General features: G+C 51.4%; 1 protein-coding gene across 2 annotated transcripts in view; it reads left to right on the forward strand.

Moving 5' to 3' along the window:
• UBE2QL1 (ubiquitin conjugating enzyme E2 QL1) overlaps positions 1–17,144 on the forward strand; it is a 57,693-nt gene extending 40,549 nt beyond the window's left edge. The window contains exons 2-3 of one of the 2 annotated variants that reach the window (XR_015148592.1): positions 15,509–15,732; positions 15,815–17,144. Coding sequence is in view for 1 of the 2 variants with exons in the window: in XM_086361157.1 (XP_086217283.1) it covers positions 15,815–15,946 (132 nt within the window). In the remaining variant the exon portion in view is untranslated. The remainder of the gene's footprint in view (positions 1–15,508; positions 15,733–15,814) is intronic. The other variant, XM_086361157.1, reaches the window with a different exon arrangement.
• The last annotated feature ends 756 nt before the right edge of the window (positions 17,145–17,900 follow it).

A 17,900-nucleotide genomic window follows, 5' to 3' on the forward strand; every position in this document is an offset into this window, starting at 1 on the left:
AGCATCTCAGGCCAAGTTCAGGGGCCTGGTTTCAGCCCCGTTAGGGATTCTTGGTCACTGCCGTGGCTCCTAGCCCTCACCAGGCTTTCCTGGTGGCTCAGACGGTAAAACATCTGCCTGCAATGCAGGAAACCCACCCGGTTCCATCCCTGGGTCAGGAAGATCCCCTGGAGAAGGAAATGTCAGCCCACTCCAGTATTCATACCTGGAAAATCCCATGGACAGAGGAGCCTGGTGGGATACAGTCCATGGGGTCGCAGAGATGGACAGGACTGAGCGACTCCGCTTTCACTTTCTCCCAGCCCTCACTCGGGGTGACCTGCAGGTGCGCTGGGCTGGGGGGTGGGCGGAGCTTGCAAGGAGTCCCTCACTTTCTCCCCCTAGGACAGGAGGGCCCCAGCCCCCACTCGCCTCCCCCCACCACCTTCAAAACCAGAAGGGCTGGCCCAGCAGGCCTCCTTGGCTGAGGGAGGGACTCTTGGGGGATGTTCCAGACTTTGAGAAACAGCTGCCTAGAAAGTTGATAGTTTAGTCCCTCAGTCGTGTCCAACACTCGTAACCCCGTAGACCGTAGCCCTGCAGGTTCCTCTGTCCGTGGTATTTCCCAGGCAAGAACACTGGAGTGGGTTGTCATTCCCTTCCCCAGGGATCAAATTCAGGCCCTCTCACTGATGGCAGATTCTTTGCTGACTGAGCCACCAGAGAAGCACCAGAAAGTTGGTGGGGTTTGTGCAACATAGGAGGGGGGGAGGTACACACTATTGGGTGTAAGATAAGCTCAGGAACGTATTGTGCAAGGAATGCAGCCAATGTTTCATAATAACTATCAGTGGAAAAAAACCTTTAAAATGGTATGAACAATAAAAAATTCTTTTAAACTTATATAGAAATACAAAGTCACTCCAGTACTCTTACCTGGAAAATCCCATGGACGGAGGAGCCTGGTAGGCTGCAGAGTCGGGCACGACTGAGTGACTTCACTTTCACTTTTCACTTTCATGCATTGGAGAAGGAAATGGCAACCCACTCCAGTGTTCTTGCCTGGAGAATCCCAGGGACCGGGGAGCCTGGTGGGCTGCCGTCTATGGGGTCACACAGAGTTGGACACGACCGATGCAACTTAGCAGCAGCAGCAGCAGCAGCAGAAATACAAAGTAAAGAGGAAATGGGGAAGTTAGAGAAAAACTGATTGGAAGGTTGATAAGCTGGATGGCCGAGATGTCCACGCAGAGGCTGCAGTGGTCGCCCTGGTGACCGTGTCCAGCAGTAAGTGACCGGCACCTGGGAGGCAGGGGGAGGCTGAGCTGTGGACTCCAGGGTTCCTGCTCAGGGCATGATGTGTGAACCAGGACGTGTGCACGGAGACCCAGTCTGCGTGGCTCTTCAGAGACAAACCGTGTTCTGAGCTGCTGTCCGAGGCTTCATCATGTCCCCATCTCAATGGCTTCCATCCTCACCCAGCACTTTGAGAAACAGAACCTAGCTGACCGCAGACCCTGCCTTCTCAGACCCATCCCACTGGAAGCAGGTGGAAGGCAGGCGTGGGGTCTCTCCAGTGGGCAGAATTGAAATTTCACGTCATTAGGAACACCACCGCTTTCCTGAAATTCAGTGAAGTAGTAAAAAACAGGGCTTCTTGAGTAGCTCAGGTGGTAGAGAATCTGCCTGCCATGCAGGAGACCCCAGTTCAATTCCTAGGTCGGGAAGATCCCCGGGAGAAGGGATAGGCCACCCACTGCAGTATTCTTGGGCTTCCATGGTGGCTCAGATGGTAAAGAATCCATCTGCCTGCCATGCGGGAGCCTGGGTTTGATCCCTGGGTGGGGAAGATCCCCTGAAGGAGGAAATAGCAACCCATTCCGGTATTCTTGCCTGGAGAATCCTATGAACAGAGGAGCCTGACGGGCTGGAGTCCCTGGGGTAGCAAAGAGTCAGACACGACTAAGTGACCAAGCGTGCACACACACACACAGAGTAAAGAATAAAGTAATCCACAGTCTTCATCTTGCGATGTCATGTGTCGGGGATGGGGGCAGAGGGTTGGCCCGATCCTGACCCGAGAGGTCCGGTGGGTAGGAAAACACCCCCGAGCCCTACTCACTCACCAGGACGTGGAGCTGCCCCTGTGAGAAGGCTGATGATTGTGATGGAGCCAGGTCAAGGGGAGCGTGACCGAGCTGATAAAGATCCCCCACAGGGATCTCCTGGCAGGGCAGAGGGTCTGCTCTCCGGCTTCTCCAGGCGCCAAGATCCGCTAAGAAGCAGCAGACCCAGAAGCAGCAGCTGTGCTGTGTTAAACGGGCCCTCCAGCTTGCAGACGGGAACATGCCGTCCTCGACTGGCCCGTGGCCAGCAGCTCTGCCCATGCCCTGTGTGTAGCAGATGGAGACCATGGATGCCGGCGTCCCAGGGAACAAGGCCCCTGGGGGGGTGAAGGCGCCCGGCTGACCAAGGTCCCCAGAGTCGGGCAGGAGCAGAGGTCCCCACGATGGTGGCCGGAGGGCCAGACGCTTGGTGCCGAAGGCAGATTGGGTGCCCTGATCAGCTCAGAGCGTGCACATGGGGTGAGCTCCAGGTGGGAAGAAGGGTGCAGAGGGGAGGGGACGGAGGAGCTCAGGGACCCTGGCGCCCCGAATCCAGCGAGAGCAGCCAGGCTCCAGCGTCCTGCGCAGCGAAGGGTTGGTACCTGGTTCCCTCGCTGACTCCCAGGAGCTGCTCCGTGATGTGAGAGCCGGCCTGGCCTGGGATTCGGCTGGGGGATCCCGTGTGACTTTGAGCATGTGGTTGGCTTCTCTGTGTCTGTTTCCTCACCTGTGAATCAGGGTTGATGGACTGAAGATAGCAGAGCCCACCTGGTGGGGGTCCGGGGACCACCCCCCACCCCACTTAAGGAGTCTATGCAACCCGGGTCCTGAGGACAGTGCCCAGCACAGCAGGGACGAGCCACCGCCACCACCACGACTGCCTTTAAAGAGTGAAGTCCAGCTGCCACTGCCTGTGTCCCACACAGCTCATGAAACCCGCTGGGACCTAGTTGCTTAAGCAGAACTATTGGCAGAGCCTCCAGAAAAAAATAATTCTGAAGCAATCGTCTTACATAATTTAAAGTCTGATCATCACTTTCCTTTTTCCCTGTTTGCTTCTCCTAAGAAAGTGCAATCTGTCTTAAAACAGATCCCATAATTGCTAGAACTTTATTTAAAATGTAGAAGAAAGAGATGCTTATGTTTTGCAAGAATCAAAAATATCCATGAACTGTGCCTTTGGTGCTGCCAGTGGCTTGAGGATGGTTTAACGGTTATCAAGTTGTCCCTTCTTATCTGCGGGGGACACACTGGGCCCCCCAGCAGATGCGGGAAACCATGGATAGTACTGAATACTACACTGTGTCTTCTTCTCTGTGTGGAAGTGCTGGGCAGGGAGGGTTCGAGTCCCGGGTGCCCGGGCGGGACTGCGGGCAACGGTCAGGCACACCTCATTTCACTGTACATCGCAGATAATGTGGGTTGTTTGTTGTTTTTTAAGCAAATTCAAGGTTGTGGCAACCCTTCATCAAGCAAGTCTATCAGTGCCAATTTTTCAACAGCATTATTTTGTACTTGGGCTTCCAAGGTGGCTCAGACAGTAAAGAATCCACCTGCAGTGCAGGAGACCCGGGTTCAAGCCCTGGGTTGGGAAGATCCCCTGGAGAAGGAAATAGGGACCCACTCCAGTGTTCTTGCCCGGAGAATCCCACAGACAGAGGAGCCTGGAGGGCTACAGTCCATGGGGTCACAAAAAGTCAGACACGACTGAGTGACTAACATTTTGCACTTAATGCTGATTTTTAAATGTTTCCATTGTTTCTTTACACACAATGCAATTGTGCACTTAATTTACTAGAGTGGTGTGTAAACATAGCCTTTATATGCGCTGGGAAACCAGAATATTCATGTGACTCTCTTTAAGATACTCGCTTTATTTCAATGGCCTAGAACCAAACCTGCAGTGTATCCAAGATCTGCCCGGGCATGAGATTTCATCTCGCTGTTCAGAACAGTCTGTGATTTAAAACTTGTGAATTTTTATTTCTGGAATTTTCCATTTAGTATTTTTGGACTGTAGTTGATAAGGGTAACTGAAATCACAGAAAGAGGAATAGTAGCTAAGGGGCACCACTGGGTTAAATAACATGGCTTCACTTTAATTTCTATTAAATATTATCCAGGTTTACATAAAAGTGATGCTGACTTTGTCATCCTGAGAGGTTCACAAAAATCAAGAGAGACTATCTGAAGACATTGATCATTTAATAATTGGGAAACCACTTTAGAGACTGTAGTGGAGAGTCTTCCCGCCCAGAAGACCTTCCTTCCTGACGGCAGTGGCCACGCGTCCTTGGCCCCGATGAGGGTCAGTGCTGTGGAAAGCTGGCCTGTGGTCCTGCCAGGGAGGGCACGCGAGTCTGGTCAATTGCATTCATGCATCCACTCCTTCAGGGCTTCCCTGGTGGCTCAGATAGTAAAGAATCCGCCTGCAGTGTGGGAGACCTGGGTTTGATCCCTGGGTGGAGAAGATCCCCTGGAGGAGGGCATGGCAACCCACTCCAGTACTGTTGCCTGGAGAATCCCATGGACAGAGGAGCCTGGCGGGCTGGACACGACTGAGCGAGTAAGCACAGCATAGAGCATTCTCTCGTCCAGACATCCCCAATGTGCCACCCGCCAGGCCCGTGCCGAGCCCTGGCCATCTCCCTTCCCTGGTGTCTCCAGCAACCCGCATAACGTCTGCTCTGTTTATCTATGGGAAATACAGTTTATCTATGGGAAATACACTCCTTTGCACGTCAGCAACTTTGATAGACCAGGCCTGTCTTTAAGCAGGGATTCTCAATGTCCGGCATCTAATGCCTGATGATCTGAGGTGGCACTGATGTCCTAATAACAGAAAGAAAGGGCATAATAAATGGAATGCACTTGAAGCATCCCAAAACCGTACCCCACCCCAGTCCGTGGAAAAATCGTGTTCCCCGAAATTGGTGCCTGGTGCCAAACAGGTGGGGGACTGCTGTCTTTCAGGGTGGGTCGACCGCAAGAGCAATGCTCCTGGGGTGTGTGCAGCGAAAGGCTGTGTGCTGATGCGGAGAGAGCCCCGGCCTCCTCCCAGGTGTCCCCCGGTTCACCCAGTTATCTTCCCTAGACACGGCATCACCTGCTGGCAATCTGCCCGCCTCAGGTGGATGCATGCAGCCCCGTGATGCTCTGTGAGGACGTCTCCGGTAGAGGGACCACAGCGCCTTTCTGCAGAGGACGGTGTAGCCCCGAGTGCACCCACGCAAAGCTTCATGCCGCTCCCTGAGCGGAGGAGTCTGGGCTTTCCACCTACAGCCACCGAGGGCGGGTCCATTCCGTCCAGCACCACGAGCGCACTGCCCCCAGCGTCCTCTGTTCCAGTGGGATGGTCTAGCGGCCTGCTGTGAAACGCGCTTTTCTAATAGGCTTTGTGTGTCTTAACTATGAGTTAGTACCCAGTGTCAGAGTTAGAGGACAGACCTTGTGTCCTCAAGGCGTAACTTCCAGAAAGATAGACAGCTTTTTTGTTTCTGAGATGAAAGTTTTGAGTTGATCATTTCTAGAGTCTGCCTCACAGTCTTTTTTTTTTTTTTTTTGGTGGTTTATATTATAAAAACAAGACCTTTAATATATCATAGAATCTTTATGGGCTTCCCAGGTGGCGCTAGTGGTAAAGAACCTGCCTGCTAATGCAAGAGACATAAGAGATGCAGGTTTGATCCCTGGGTCGGGAAGATCCCCTGGAAGAGGGCATGGCAACCCACTCCAGTATGCTTGCCTGGAGAATCCCATGGGCAGAGGAGCCTGGCGGGCTACAGTCCATGGGTTGCAAAGAGTCAGACACGACTGAAGTAACTTAGCGGCAGCAGAATCTTTATAGTATTTTGCAATAAGGATATAGAGGCTTGATTTTTTAATTGAAGTATACTTGATATAAAATATTAAGTTATAGGCATACAATATAGTGATTTGAAAATTTTAGAAGGTGTAGTTGGTTTCTAGTTATTATAAAGTATTGGCTGTATTCCCTTATTTTATACCTAGGAGTTTGTATGTCTTATACCTTCACCCTTATACTGCCCCCGCTCCCCTCTTCCCACTGGTAATCACTGGTTTGTTCTCTTATATCTATGAGTCTGTTTTTTTCTTTTTAATATACCAATTTGTTTTGCTTTTTAGATTCCACACATAAGTGATGCCATACAGTATTTGTCTTTCTCTGTCTGACTTACTTCACTTAGCACAGTGTTTTCCAAGTCCATCCATGTTATTGCAAATGGCAAAATTTCGTTCCTTTTTGTGGCTGAAGACCCTGACCCTGGGAAAGATTGAAGGCAGGAGGAGAAGGGGATGACAGAGGATGAGATGGTTGGATGGCATCACCGACTCAACGGACGTGAGTTTGAGTGAACTCTGGGAGTTGGTGATGGACAGGGAGGCCTGACGTGCTGCAGTCCCTGGGGTCGCAAAGAGTGGGACACGACTCAGCGACTGAAGTGACTGACTGAATATTCCATTGTTTATGTATACCACATCTTTATCCATTCAACTTTTGATGGAAACTTAGATTGTTTCCACGTCTTGGCAATTGTGAGTAATGCTGCTATGGACTTTGGGGTGCATGTATCTTTTTGAATTAGTGGTTTGTGGTTTTTTTTTTCTTTTTTTGATAAATACCCAGGAGTGTATTTGTACAGTGTTCTATTTTTAGTTTTTTGTGTCTCACCAAAGATGTTCCCAATAAGATCTGAGACTAAATTACAAATAGCTGGGGCGGGGTGTGAGGATGATGTGACAGGAGCCATGCTGGGCATGAATTCTGGTTAAAACTCAAAAGGAGGGCACAGGGACCTGAATGCCCAGCACAGGGACAGGACGCGGGGCGGTGGGGAGCTGAGCCTCTGTGTCCTTGGACATGCTGGCTGCCGGGAGGGAGCCCCCCAGGTCCGGCAAAGCCCTTTCCCGGCGGGCTCTGCGTGTCCCACGGGCCCAGCCACGGGGCCATCTCCCTTGGTCCCATGCCCTCCCAGGCCCACTGGTCCTCACCTGGTGGTCTGAGGGAAGCAGCTGTGCCTGGTGAAGGTTCAGCCGGTCAGTGGAAGCCCATTGACCAGCCCTGACCACCACGCTGAAGTGGAGCATTGTCTGGAGGTGTAATGAGATGCAGTGTGTGAAAGCGGCCCCAGCACTGCAGCACAGGAGCTGACATGAGCCGGACATGGAGCGGATGCCTTTGCACTTGTGGACGGGCCACACGGGCAATCAGGGGCTTTCATGCTGTCAAAACGCAACACCTGGCAGTCCAGTGGTTAGGACTCCGTGCTTTCTTTGCCAAGGGCTCAGGTTCAATTCCTGCTCCGGGAGCTAAGATCCTGCAAGCCATGTGGTCCAGCCAAAGGGAAATTTTTTCCAGCCAAAGGAACCATTTCCAGCACCAGCTCGTTACCTGCTCAGGTGGCCACACGGCACGTGCCCACAGCATCATTCTGCCCCCTCACTGCCTGCCCTTCTGAGCCCCTCTGCTCCCCCTCCCCTGCCTTGGCTGGTGCTGGGTGGGGTCCCTGACGAGCGGTGGGCTCCCCCTATAAACTGACCATCCTCCAAGTCCAGTTATGAGGCCTGAGGCTTCCCTCCAGGTGACTCCTGGGTTCCAGTCAGCTCAGGAACCCTCACATTTCTCTCCCTGCAGTTTAAACAACATCACTGTAGCCGCACACGTACACACTTGCACATACAAGCACACATATGAGCGTTTGTGTACATACATGCATATGTATGCACATGTACATGTGCACACGCAGCATACACACACACAGACATTCTCAGACCCATGGTCAAGGCTGTGGAACCAACTCGGCACGTTTCCAGCCACATCAGCCTCTCCCTGATGCCTCAGTGGACCCCATCCAGCAGGAGTGCCTTCCTCGCTGGTCAGCGGTTTCAGAGTCGCCCTTTGATTTGGGAAAGCATTGCTCTGGAGTGGTCTCGTTCACTGCAGAGTCTTATCTGTCCTCTAGAACTTGTAAGCCGACCTGCTTTGAATGGCAGAGCTTCAAAGAGAGGTGAGATCACTGCCGTCTTTCCAAGCGGACCTCCTTCCAAATCCGCGTGTTCCTGTATTTTCCTCAAGCCAAGCACAGGTCTGGTCTAAGTGCCTCCTCCACGTGCGGCGTCCTCGAGAGAGTCTACACTGAGCACTACACACACTTGAAACCCACATCGGGGGAGGGTGGGGCGTGCGAGTGCTTTTAGACTAACAGTCACACGTTCTAAGACTTTAAAAACAAATTACAGCCGCTCTGTAATTCAACACACGAAATGAGTGAAGGAGCCTCAAAACTTTGCATGAAGAGTCTGTAAGTTCCTACTAGTTTTAAAGGAGCAAAGCTTATAATTCATGGGCAAGTGAACCATGAAAATGTCATGAAAGTATGTTTGCAAAGAAGAAAAATAGAAGAAAATCTAATCAAGTGAGAAATGTCAAATGAATATGTTTATGTCAACCAGTTAAAATGATGTTACTGAAAGGGCTAGGAAAGCAGCCCTACAAATACAAAATACTGGACTTGCCTGAAGATGTTTTTGTGACCGGATGAGCCATCATAATATCCACACATTTTTTTTCCAGGAGAGCAGAACGAAACTAACTTTGCCAAAGAATAGGGATAAGATCGTCTGTGATGATTTCAAAGATGAAAACCCACATTTGTTGTGTTCATCCTGTGCCTGGCGCTGAGCTGAGCATCCTACACCTGTTAATACATTGCTGCTGCTGCTGCTAAGTCGCTTCAGTCACGTCCGACTCTGTGCGACCCCATAGATGGCAACCCACCAGCAAGTCCCTATAAAACCTCAGTGGCATATAGTACTGTTATTATGCTTATTTTCCAGGTGAGGAAGTTGCACTTCAGAGAGGTTAATTAACACATCCAAGGTCACACAGCCAGGAGGTATCAGAGCAGGGCTTTGAGGCCAGGTGTATTGAATTCTTCACCCCCGCCCACCGAGCGCGCACGCACACACACACACACACACCCCCTAGCTTCACCAAGTGTCTTCCCATCCTTTTCTGAATCCAGCCATGTCTTTCAACCTCCACTTTGGGGTCGCTTATCCTCACCCACCTGGCAAACACTTTCCACCCGTATTTCAAGGCTCAGTTCAAGTGTCTTCAGACATGGAAATCTTTCTGAACCCACAGACAATGAACCCTACCTCTTCTCCTTCCCTCTCCCCAAGGTAGACCCCACCCTCCCTGCTGAGCTATAAGTTCCATGAGGATCAGAAGCGTTTCCAATTTAGAAAACCCTGCAGTCCCAGTTGCAGGAGGAAATGGCAACCCACTCCCGTATTCTTGCCTGGAGAATCCCATGGACAGAGGAGCCTGGCAGGTTATATTCCACAGGGTCACAAAGAGTCAGACACGACTGAAGCGACTTGGCACGCACGCATGCAGTCCCAGTAACCAGCCCAGTTCGTAACTCCGGGAGGACCTGGGGCGACCATTTGCTGAATGAATGGAAATGGACCGTCTCCCCCTTGCTCGGGGCCATCTTTATTCCATACACCAGTGGCTCTCGTTCGGGGGTGATTCTATCTCTCAGGAGACATCTGGCGATATCTGGAGACGCTTCGGATGTCATAGCTCATGTAGTACCGCTAGCATCTCCACAGACGCTGCTGAACATCCTCCTGTGCACGGGACACCCCCCAGCAAAGACTCACCCAGCCCGCGTTGTCAGTTAGTGCTGGGGCTGAGGAACCCTGACGTTCCCCCTCCTGTCTCAGCACCAACAACACACTTCAGTTCTCTCCCCTCGATGAATCTTAGGCCCTGCCGCAGGGGCCGCAGTCCCTGTCTTTCTACACCCAGGATTCAACATACTAAGTGAGCGAATGAATGAACGAGAGATGAGTAGGAGACAGAGACGGACTGAAGTCCAGCGTGCCCACTGCGGGTAGCAGAAGCCGCAGCAGACCCGGCGGCTGGTGCAAGGACGTGAGGCTGGGGTCACTCGTTAGCTCTGTGGAAGTGTTCTCATGTGGTTCATTGTGATTGACACACACCCCCCCCAAAACAAAAAAATCCGTGAGCAAAATAGAAAGATCAAACCAAGCGCCCACGAATGGCTGTGTTTGGCAGATGCAGCCCCAGGGAACTGGGTGCGTTTGAGCACTGCTTGGTGTCAATATTACAGCGAGATTTTGAGCTTTTTAAGGTGATTGGGGCAGAACCCTATGGTTATGTATAACTGTACATTTACAGTCTGGAGCAAGGCTGATGGTCATCAAGAGAGAGGGTACTTTTCTGAGCTCTTAGTGAGAGCACAGAGCTATCATGTAGGCTGAGTAAACTCTCAGATCAGGTCCTTTAGCATTAAAGTGGAGGTGTTTTAGGGAAAAACAAGAGTTATTTGAAGGGAAATCTCCAGGAAAGACTGTCTGAGTATTAGTTACATGGAAACAGATAGAGAAACCATCAGGTTAGGAAAATAAGAAAACCTGTTCTTAATTCGTTGTATACACCTTAAAACTCTCAACATGTTTTGAAATTCAGTATCTTATCTGAAGTTCGTAGTGCTGCTGTGAAGTGGGTCTTGTCCCTGATTTATAGAGGGACGTACAGAGGGTCCAGAGAAGGCGATGGCACCCACTCCAGTACGCTGGCCTGGAAAATCCCACGGGCGGAGGAGCCTGGTGGGCTGCAGTCCATGGGGTCGCTGAGGGTCGGACACGACTGAGCGACCTCACTTTCACTTTTCACTTTCCTGCATTGGAGAAGGAAGTGGAAACCCACTCCAGTGTTCTTGCCTGGAGAGTCCCAGGGACGGGGGAGCCTGGTGGGCTGCCGTCTCTGGGGTTGCACAGAGTTGGACACCACTGAAGCGACTTAGCAGCAGCAGCAGTACAGAGGATCAGGGAGAAGGAAATGGCAACCCACTCCAGTCTTGTTGCCTGGGAAGTCCCGTGGATGGGAGCCTGGTGGGCTACAGGACATGGGGTCGCACAGAGTTGGACACACCTGAAGCGACGAAGCACGCACACACAGAGGGTCAGAGAAGTTAGGCTGCAGTTTTCCCAGAGTCCAGACTCCAGGAGACTGCTCCCTGGAAGGAAGAATGGGAGACGCAGCATCACCAAGTGTTAGAGAAACACAAAGCAAAACCACAATGAGGGGTCACCTCACACTGGTCACAGTGGCCACCATGAAAGCGTCTACAAACAAATGCTGGACAGGGTGTGGGGAAAAGCGAGCCCTCAGACACTGCTGGTGGGAATGCAAACCGGCGCAGCCACGATGGAGCAGTGTGAGTGAGTGAGTGAAGGTCAGTCATATCCAGCTCTTTTTGACCCCGTGGGCTATATATGCAGTCCATGGGATTCTCCAGGCCAGAATACTGGAGTGGGTAGCCCCTTCTCCAGGGGATGTTCCCGAGCTAAGGATCAAACCCAGGTCTTCCACATTGCAGGTGGATTCTTTACTGTCTGAGCCACCAGGGAAGCCCATGGTGCAGTAAGGAGGTTCCTTAAAAAACTGAGCTACCATACGATCTAGCGATTTCATTCCTGGGCATATATCTGGAGCAAACTCTAATTCAAAAACGCTTTAATCCGTGCACCCCCACGTTCATACCAGCACTGTTCACAATAGCCAAGACATGGAGACAACCTAAGTCTCCATGCACAGATGAGTGAATAAAGGAGATTATATGCATTAATATATGTGCATGCGTGCATGCTAAGGCACTTCACTCATGTCCGACTCTTTGCAACCCCATGGACTGTAGCCCACCAGGCTCCTCCATCCATGGAATTTTCCAGGCAAGAATACTGGAGTGGGGTGCCATTCCTTCTTCCAGGGGTTCTTCCCAACCCAGGGACTGAACCCATGTCTCTTGCGTCTCCTGCTTTGGCAGGTGGGCTCTTTACCACTAGCGCCACCTGGGAAGCCCAGTGTATGCACATATATTACTATATACATAGAGTGTGTATATATATATATATATATATATATATACAGTGGGATATTCCTCACCATAAAAATGAATGAAATATTGCCATTTGTAGCCACATAGACGGACCTAGAGATTACCATGCTAAATGGAGTCAGAAACAGAAAGACAAATACTAACACCATATAATATCATTCATATGTGGAATCTGAAAAAGGTGATACAAATGAGCTTATTTCCAAAACAGAAACTCACAGACACAGGAAACAAACTTGTGGTTACCAAAGCCGAGGAGGGATAAAATTAAGAATATGGGATTTACATAAACACGCTACTATATATAAAATACATAATAAACACGAACCTACTGCATAGCACAGGGAACTGTACTCAATATCTTGTAATAATATAAAATGGAAAAAATATATGTCCATAACGCATGTACTCAGAGAACTAATATAAATGTGTGTGCACATGTATATGTGTGTGTGCATGTATAACTGAATCACTTTGCGTACACCTGAAACTCGTACAGTGTTGTTAATCGGCTATACTTCAATTAAAAACTAAAGAAGTTCCCTGGCAGTCTAGTGGTTAGGATTCATTGCTGTCACTGCCTTGGCCTGGGTTCAATCCCTCGTTGGAAAACTAAGATCCCACAAGCCACATGGCATTGTCAAAAAAATTAAAAAAAAAAAAGAATAGGAGTTGGTTCAACGTCCGAGTGGCCTGGACCATCAAGAGGCCCGAGGTGGAGAGGGTGCCCCTGACCTTCCAGGCGCAGTGGGCTCCTCAAGGACATTTCAGCAAGCGTAGCTCAGCCACCCTGGTTTTCAAGCCCAGTGTGTCACTGGGCGATGCTTAGGTAGCCAATCAGAGGAGGACAGGCGGTCTATGCAGCAATATCTGTTAGCTACAAACTCAGCCGTAAGACACGAGGCGAGAGGGGAGGTGCTGGAGGCCAGCTGAGCTCAGTGGAGATGCCGAGACCCCGGCTGCCACACACGCACTCTGTCTCCCACGGACCCTGTCTCCCAGCTGCTGAATTGACTGGGTGCTGGTGTTTTATGTTCATCATTCTTCTCGGGGAGAAGAGGCCACAAAGACTGGTCTGTTCGTTTGGGGTTTTGTCTGTTGTTTTCTGCAACAATTGGGACTTTCACAAAGAATGAGCCAAGTGTACGTTCATGCCAAGAGCACAGGAATACTCCAAGGTTATTGTGAGCTGGTGTTTGTCTGGCTGCCGTTAGTTCAGAATTCTCAAGTCATACCATAAATTTTCAGTATCATAGAAAAGAATGATAGACGTGGTTAGAGCTTGTGGTGTTTTATGCAAAAGAAATTAGCTCTTGATACCTGCTCCCACTTATGTAGAAATTGATACTGACATCCCTGCAAAGGTACATTTGCCTGTGTTTAATGAAATAATTCTGGACTTTGATCTTGGCTCACACAGTGATGACTGTAAATGTCTTAGCTGCTCGTGGTCCCTTTGAATCTAGTATAACTACATCCCATAAGCAAAGCAAGAGGACACAGGGACGTTTCTAGAAGTCAGTACATGGTGGTTTCCTGTCTTCTTTTCCCGTTTTCCTTCACCGTTTAGCAGCTTATTTGACATGGCTGTTGTTCTTCAGTCACCCAGTCGTGTCTGAGTCTTTTGACTCCATGGACAGCAGCACACCAGGCTTCCCTGTCTTTCAGCATCTCCTGGAGTTTGCTCAGACTCATGTCTATTGAGTCGGTGATGCCATCCAACCATCTCGTCCTCTTTTGCCCCTTTCTCCTCTTGCCTTCAGTCTTTCCCAGAATCAGGGTCTTTTCCATTGAGTCAGCATCAGGTGGGCAAGGTTGAGCTTCAGTATCAGCCCTTCCGATGAATAGTCAGGGTTGATTTCCTTTAGCAGGAGATCAACTGCTTTGATCTCCTATTTGATGTGGACCAAACAGCTAATCAGAGAAAGCAATGGCAACCCACTCCAGGACTCTCGCCTGGAAAATCCCATGGACGGAGGAGCCTGTTGGGCTACAGTCCATGGGGTCGCAAAGAGTCAGACACGACTGACTGGCTTCACTTTATTCGCTTCATACTTTATCACTGGAGAAGGAAACAGCAACCCACTCCAGTATTCTTGCCTGGAGAATCCCATGGACAGAGGAGCCTGGCGGGCCATGGTCCATGGGGTCGCAGAGAGTCGGACACGACTGAAGTGACTGAGTATGGGCACAAAGCAGCTAATTAGAAGAGCTGGTCTTGCCCTTGACTGGCAGGGGGAAAAGTTCAGCCAGAGAGATGGCCAGAGGAGACAGAGCGAAACAGGGGCTCCAGTGGCTGACTCCTCGGCTGGGCGTGGCTCTGAGTCCCCCCTGTTGGAAAGACAACACGTGTTAAAAAGGAACTAGAAGCCCTGAATTTAAATGTGCGACACAGCCTCCCATTCTCAGTTCGTGGGGATCGGTGCCATTTCCCCCATGGATTCAGACGTCTACCCAGGGGACTTGTCAGTGGTTCATCAGAGCTCGGATGGGGGATCTCACGCACCCAGCCGCACAGACCTGGGGGCTGCCTCTGCGGGGGGCAGGTATGCGGTGAGGCCCTGGGGATGAGCCTGGTTCCCGTCCGGGTCCCCTTGCACGGGTGGTGTGTGTCACGTGTCAGGAATGCAGAGAGCCTTCCTGGGGTGCATCATTGGTGAGTGTTCACTAGTGGGTGCAACTGCGGGCGTTTGCGTCCCACCTACGAAACGTGTGTATGAGATGCTTGGGATGAGAAGCGGATCTGCCAGGACAGGCGAGCGAAGGGAGGTCGGGCGCAAGGACGTGTGCCCGAGAGGCTCAGACAGGGTTTCTGCTGATGGGCTATCACGTGGGGACTGGCCCAGCCGGGGGCAGTAAGAACAGCAACAGCTCATCTGACGGGGAGTCCGGCCCCGCCCCGCTCCTGTGGTCCTTCGTCCGCCCATCCCCACCACCGCCAAGTTAAACCTCCCTCCCCAGGGCTCCCCGAGGGGTGTGATGGCCTGAGTCGCAGCCACTCAGTGGGGTCTCCTGGTTCCTTCTCATGGTCTAGAGTCTGTGGCCGGGCCGAGATAAGCCAGACCCTCTGTTCACTGCAGCCCCACGTGCTCCGTCCTTCAGACCACGGCCTGCCCGGGCACTGAGAGCTGGGCAAACCTCTCCCTCGCTCCCCACCCCTAGGGACTGTGTAGGGGAAGCGCTGGCCTCACCTGAACCTCTCCCTGGGAACACTCAGGGCCAGGCTTCTGCCTTCCTGTCTATGGCCCCTCTGTCTTCTCAGGAGCTTGTTCCCTCGCAGCATGAAATACAAGAAAGTTGCTTATTGCTCCTGAGCTTGAATGTGAAAAGTCAGAGTGTTCAAGTGTGCGTGTGTGTGTGAATGTATAAATACACAGATTATACATAAATGCGTTATCTCTAAGTTGTAATTAAAAGGCACCCTGCGGTGGGAGGGAAGAGAAGTTAGAATAGCATTTTCGCCTCCAGGGCGACGCGCTGCGTTCTGCATGGATGCTCTTTTGATAAAGCTCGTCCTCCCAGAGACCGCCTGCCAGCATCCAAGGATGAGCGCCTTCCAAGGACGCCAGCAGCACGCGTGTCTCCCTCCCCCAAAAGCTTGCCTGCCGCTGGATTACTGCATCCGTTTGATACCAAAGCCATCATGTTCCCTATCTCTCCTTTCACCGCGGACTTCAGAAATCCCCGCCTCCGTGAGTGTTCTTCACAAAGAGGGCGGTAATCGGGATCACTGCTGGGCTCTAACCTGCTTTTTATCTTTTCCCTCTCACCCAGGGGCGGATCTGCAGGAAAGCTGGCAAGTCGAAAAAGTCCTTCAGTCGCAAGGAAGCCGAGGCCACCTTTAAGAGTTTGGTGAAGACTCATGAAAAGTACGGCTGGGTCACCCCGCCCGTGTCTGACGGCTGATGTTCGCGCCGTGCACTAGACGCTTAAGCTGCCTCTCCACACACACACACACCTGACATCTCCTCTCCACGCTGAGCACCCTTCATCCTTTTTATAACTCCAGCCTTCGGAACGGAATCCTGAATGCCAAGGAGACGCCTAAGTTATTTATGATCAGATGTGTTTACAGAGAGAAGGACGGGGAGCCAACGCTGTTCGGGATTAGGTTTCGATGATAAATGAATGATCATCTCTAGGTCACTTTAGATCACACGTCGAGATGGTGACGTTCCCCCGCCCGCCTGCCCTCCCCGCCCCCACCCCATCATTGGGCCTCTAGCTTCTCCTCCTGACAGCAGCTCCACAGAGCAGCCAGGAAGCTCAGCTCCCCTCGCTGGACCCGTTGACACGCCCCTAGGAACGCCGTGCCCCGTCCAGTCCCCGTACGCTGTGCCCCTGTCTCCTTCTCTCCCCAGCAGGTCAACATCGTAACTTGAAGACACATCTTTCTGTGGCCCCGTGTCATGACATGTAGACCTCGTTTGTGCTCTATGACTGCTGGTTCATGAGAACAAAAAAAATTTAATATGGCCAAGTTCTCGGGATGGAAAACAGCAACCGCCCTCTTGGCTAGACCGTGCTCCCAAGGCCGATGCCGACGCATGTGCGGTCCGCAGCTCAGCCCGCGCCTGTGGGTGAAGGCAGGGTGCTGTGGCCACAACCGGGCACACGGGTGCAGACGCCGGGGTGGGGGGCGCTCAGGTCGGGTTGCGGACGGGATCTCTTCCGACATCCTCAGACGCTCCTACGACGTTCGTGTTCCTGTCTCCTCTCTGCTGGTCGACCCACCGCCGAAAGCAAAAGACAGTGTGCCATCCGCTGAAGCCACCTGACCCGTGTCCTGTGTGCGCGTGGCGGGGAATGCCAGAACTGCCTTCGGAGGCCCGGTGACGGTAGGACAATTTGCATGGCCCAGTAGTCACTCGTGTGTCCCCGAGGCCGCGATGCGTGAGCACCCTCGCTCGGATATAAACTCCTGTTACTTAATCTCCCCACAATTTCAGTTTTCTCTTCTGTTAAGTTACTTAGACCTTTCCAAGAAGTTCCATGAAATGAGGAAACCACTGTTTCTTATAATATGCGGAAAAGAGGTAAAATGTTCATTCCAAGTGGAAAAATCTTATTGGACACATTTTAAATAAAATCACGCATACCTGAATCCGGTCGTTGTGGGCTCTTCTTCCACTGAAAGTATTTGTTTTCGGGCTTTCCAGGTGGCGCTAGTGGTAAGGAATCCACCTGCCAATGCAGGAGACGCCAGAGGCACAGGTTCGATTCCTGGGTTCATAGTTCAGATACTGCACGTTCCAGAAAGGCATTCCTGCCATGAGTTGCAGGAAAGGAGTCTCAGGAACCAATGGTCTTTTCAAAAATCCAGTGGATTGGAACAGTCCCCAGAAGCAGCCAGAAAGACAATAGGACACTGGCTGGAAGGACTGATGGGTTATTTGGCCGAACCTGGATGCTGCCAGTCCCAGTTTAGCACCGTGAAGGAAGAGGAAGCATCTCTGCTCACTATATTAGATCCTTCAGGCAGTTTCGGGTACTTGGCGTCCCACACACCTGTCCCAGGAGGTCAGAGCTCTCAGACACCAAACCTTAATGCCGAGGGCCAGCTCCCCCAGTAGGGTTTGGCCTTACCTGAATCCACTCTTTATTGCTACTTTAATTATTTTAACCATGTTCTTACGGCCCCGGATACACATGCAGTTCTGTGCAGCTAAGATGCTTGACCTCTTGTTCACGTTCCCTCTGAGTAAGTGTAGTCATGAAATTCAATGACAATGAACTTAAGGTATCCGTTCACCTGATCCTCCAAGGCAGAATTCTCCGTCCTGGAAACGTGACATCCAGCCTCCGGTCCCTGGGCCCCTGGGCTCCAGTCTATAATGGAATCACACGTGGGAGAGTGAGG

Source organism: Bos grunniens, chromosome 20 (assembly GCF_055505025.1).
Source record: "Bos grunniens cultivar Pamir isolate PY7600 chromosome 20, Bosgru_T2T1.0, whole genome shotgun sequence".
NCBI classification, from domain to species: Eukaryota; Metazoa; Chordata; class Mammalia; order Artiodactyla; family Bovidae; genus Bos; species Bos grunniens.